The sequence below is a fragment of the Arachis ipaensis genome, chromosome B06, assembly GCF_000816755.2.
Source record: "Arachis ipaensis cultivar K30076 chromosome B06, Araip1.1, whole genome shotgun sequence".
NCBI classification, from domain to species: Eukaryota; Viridiplantae; Streptophyta; class Magnoliopsida; order Fabales; family Fabaceae; genus Arachis; species Arachis ipaensis.
Genome location: NC_029790.2, coordinates 136907329 through 136910754, shown reverse-complemented (window position 1 = coordinate 136910754; position 3426 = coordinate 136907329). Strand labels below are relative to the sequence as shown.

Below are 3426 nucleotides of genomic sequence, written 5' to 3'. Positions count from 1 at the left end.
ATTTAATATATATATCTATTTTTGTAAATAAAATAAGTTCAAATCAAGCACACATTAAATAACTCTATATATCATTCATGCTTCAAGCTTAAATAATTAATTCATTTGTCTCTACCTAGAATTTAGAATGGATAATTTTTAATATAGTTGAATAAGTATTTTTTTTTATTGAGCAACATTGCCATGCTTAGTCCTAATTTTCTTGGTGCTAATTGCTATACAATTATTGATTAGTATTCATATATTATATATCTTCGCAAAGAGGTTAAGTGCCTCAAATTGAGGTGGCTTCATTGTAATCCGGATCTGGAGCTACTTCTGATTCAGAACCCCAAAATGCTGCACATTTCAAATCATCTTGAACCATTAATCTTGAGAACTCTTCATGGTTATACTTCATAGTGCTTTTTCCTCCTAATTCTTTTGGAAGATTCTCATCATCAAAATAAGACTTCATGAGTTCCACACTATCTTTGTTTTTGGGATACACAAACTTCACTTTCTCAAATGTCTTTGTATCCAAAAAGTACTTGACTATCTGCATAAAACAGTAATAGAACTTGTAACTATGAGTATTATAACTTTGTTGCTAATTATTCATGAAATTGATATGCAACCTCCAACTAATCTTTTAAAGATTTTGGATAATAATTTGGAACTTGTATAAAACATTAAATTAGTTGTGCAATGTAATTGATCCTGCATAATATAATTGTAGTGGACATTGATGCAAGAAAAGAAATATATACTAAATTGTAGCATGTTCTTAGATTACAAACTAACCTTCCAAAAAGCTTCAAAAATTCTTGGAGGATTGTAAAGAAATGCAATGGCAAGCCTCTCAGGATAGTGATTCTGAAGAGTGTTGATGGTGTCTCTGGCCAACTTAACCGGCACGCTATTAGTCAATGACCAGCCAGTGAAATCTATCAACCATGCCATTTGTTCTTGACCTGGTGGAAGGTTAAGCATTGCATTTTCCAAAAGATACACCAAGTGCTTCATCTGATTCTCCATTGATTTGGTGTTCTTCAACCACATCAAAATATAACCAATTTCAGTACCTCCATCAATAACTCAAGCAAATCATAGTTAAGCTACAGAGTTAAATAAGGTTTTGATCCCTGTAAATAACGATTTATGGTTCTAGTAAAGCGAAATTAGTCCCTACCATCTTCTTGTATACAAATCAACTTAGAAACGGATGAACCATCGGCGCAAAGTTGATTGGTACTTTAGATGACGATAGAGACTAATTTGTAATTTCACTTACTTTTGAACATTTTTCACTAAAACCACAACTAAAACTTTCACAAATACTAAAACCATAAACCAATAATTTTACAGCAGCTGAAAACTTATTTAACCCGAAACTAAGCCGAAAATCTTAAAATTCCAAATTACAGTACCTGCATTCCAGGTCTCAAGATAAGAACAGTCCTTCCTTGCCTGTCATGAAAACTTGCTCTATACAGTTTCCCTGTCTCCCCTTCCACGGCAACCTCATGCTGTCGAATGACATTGCATTAGCAGTATTTCAAACCATAGTCACCATACTAATGCACCAAAGTCACAACAGGGAAAATTCCATGCATACATATAATTCTAACACCTTGTACTAAGATACATTCACATTAAACTTGGTGGCAACAAAAACAAGTTAATGCAGACAAATTCTTAAGTGCAACTTCTCTTAAACAAAGCTATTGAGGTCTAAAGTAGATGAACTTAAAATTTTACCCAGCGAATCTCCTCAGGCTTATAGGTTGATCTCCAATTTAGTGTATCCTCCAACATCTTCTTGGACTTGTCTACATTCCAATTCCGAGCTTCCAAATATCTCTTAAAACAAGCATCTGTGCAGTACTTCAAGCTGCGCCCGGATAATGGTCCCATTGCTCCCTTTAGCTCCTTAACCTGTTTTTAGAGTTCCAATACTCACAATTAAAACCTTAAAATGCTTACACAGATGGTGATTATGCATTTTGTTAAGATTATCTGCCACCTTCACATTGTTAAGATTAACTGTTTCAAAATAAATGTCGCTTTGACTAAAATTAGTACCTTGGATTCGGCATAAACCTCGCTGTTTTCATGATCTTGATGAGAATTGCTCCGGCGGTGAAACATGGTGGCAACTGTAGATTTATGCACTAAGGGGAACCAGCCAGTGCTTCTGTTTTCTTTTACAACCAAACTCTATCTATCTGAGAAAAAAAAGCAACAATTCAACAATTAAACAAATTCAGAGTCAAAGAACCATGAACAAGGACAAAACATGGAGTCTTAGGAAGTTCATATATTGCATAATCATCATCACTATTGAATAAGGATTATCAGCTTTTTTCTGGTCACAACAACAGATCCATGAAAAGCAAAGAAAATGCATATCATTACATATATATATATATACATATGCTAACAAACATTAATACAGATCATAAAGTTTATAACAAACAAATTCTGGGTTATGGAACAACATAAAAAAAGTTACGAACTTTAATGAAAATTTGAGCTGAAACTTACATTAACAGAGATCATAAAGTTTCTAAGGGAAAACAAATCATGGGGTATGAAACAATATAAAAAAAGTTACAAACTTGAAGTTAAATTTGAACTGAAAAGAATTACAAAAAGGACAAAAAAAAAAACACAGTGATGAGAAGAAAAAAAAAGTCAAAAACTAGAAAAAGAGAGAACCTTTGAGGTTTGAAGTTGTTGTTCATTGCAGTGTGTTTTGGGAAGCATCCAAGTCCAACTACTTTTTCTCGCAAGCAGACACTATTTATTCAGAATTCAACAACCGATTAAGAAGAGTGAGTATGTAAAGAAAAAAGTGTGTACGTGTTAAGTACATGTGTATGTTTTAAAGCTTTGAATCTTTCTTTCTGTTTCTGATTTCTTCTCACAAACTCCAAATAAAAACAAACAACATTCTTGATGACAAAAATTAAAGAACAAAACAAAATACACAGAAATAAAATGTAGAGGAAAAAAAAGTGAATGGACATGAACCAACTACTCAATGAATAAAAAATATAGAGCTAATAGAATATCTTTTCCTAAATTAAAACTATCAATAATTAAAAATTTAATGAGATCTTTGACTATATAATATTTAGAAGGAATATTTTGTTAATTTTAAGATTTTTGATATNTGTTTACATGCTATTGAAAATATTTTATTTTAAAAAAAATTGTACCTTTTAAATCTGTATTAATTAATAGTATTAGTACATTTATATAACAAACACAAAATTTAATAATTTATGCCTCCCAAAGCTGTACGATTGAGGAAAGTGTTATCATTTTGTCCCATTTCAATAGCTTCTTGAAACTGTTACAATTTACAAGTAATATTCAGAATTAAGAAAATTATTTGATACTTTGGACAATATTCAGTTTTCAATTTTGATTAATGTTATT

General features: G+C 31.4%; 1 protein-coding gene across 2 annotated transcripts; it reads right to left on the bottom strand.

Moving 5' to 3' along the window:
• Positions 55–3009, bottom strand: LOC107605747 (random slug protein 5). Of its 2 annotated transcripts, none has more exons than XM_016307716.2 (6): positions 2701–3009; positions 2065–2207; positions 1741–1917; positions 1410–1508; positions 784–1029; positions 55–538 (listed from the first exon to the last, which is right to left on the bottom strand). In XM_016307716.2, exons 2-6 carry the CDS (start codon positions 2128–2130, stop codon positions 275–277), a joined length of 852 nt encoding a protein of 283 aa, XP_016163202.1. In that variant the 5' UTR covers positions 2131–2207; positions 2701–3009; the 3' UTR covers positions 55–274. The 2 variants fall into 2 exon arrangements, with proteins under 2 accessions (XP_016163202.1, XP_016163203.1); XM_016307717.2 differs by lacking the exon at positions 2701–3009 and adding an exon at positions 2527–2649.

Bases quoted from the DNA above. Each gene is read 5' to 3' on its own strand.
- LOC107605747 (XM_016307716.2), bottom strand. From the start codon at position 2,130: ATGTTTCACCGCCGGAGCAATTCTCATCAAGATCATGAAAACAGCGAG. The intron at 1,918-2,064 runs GTACTAATTTTA...CTCTAAAAACAG, and splicing joins AGGTTTATGCCGAATCCAAG to GTTAAGGAGCTAAAGGGAGC. The intron at 539-783 runs GTTAGTTTGTAA...TGTTTTATGCAG, and splicing joins TTTTTGAAGCTTTTTGGAAG to ATAGTCAAGTACTTTTTGGA.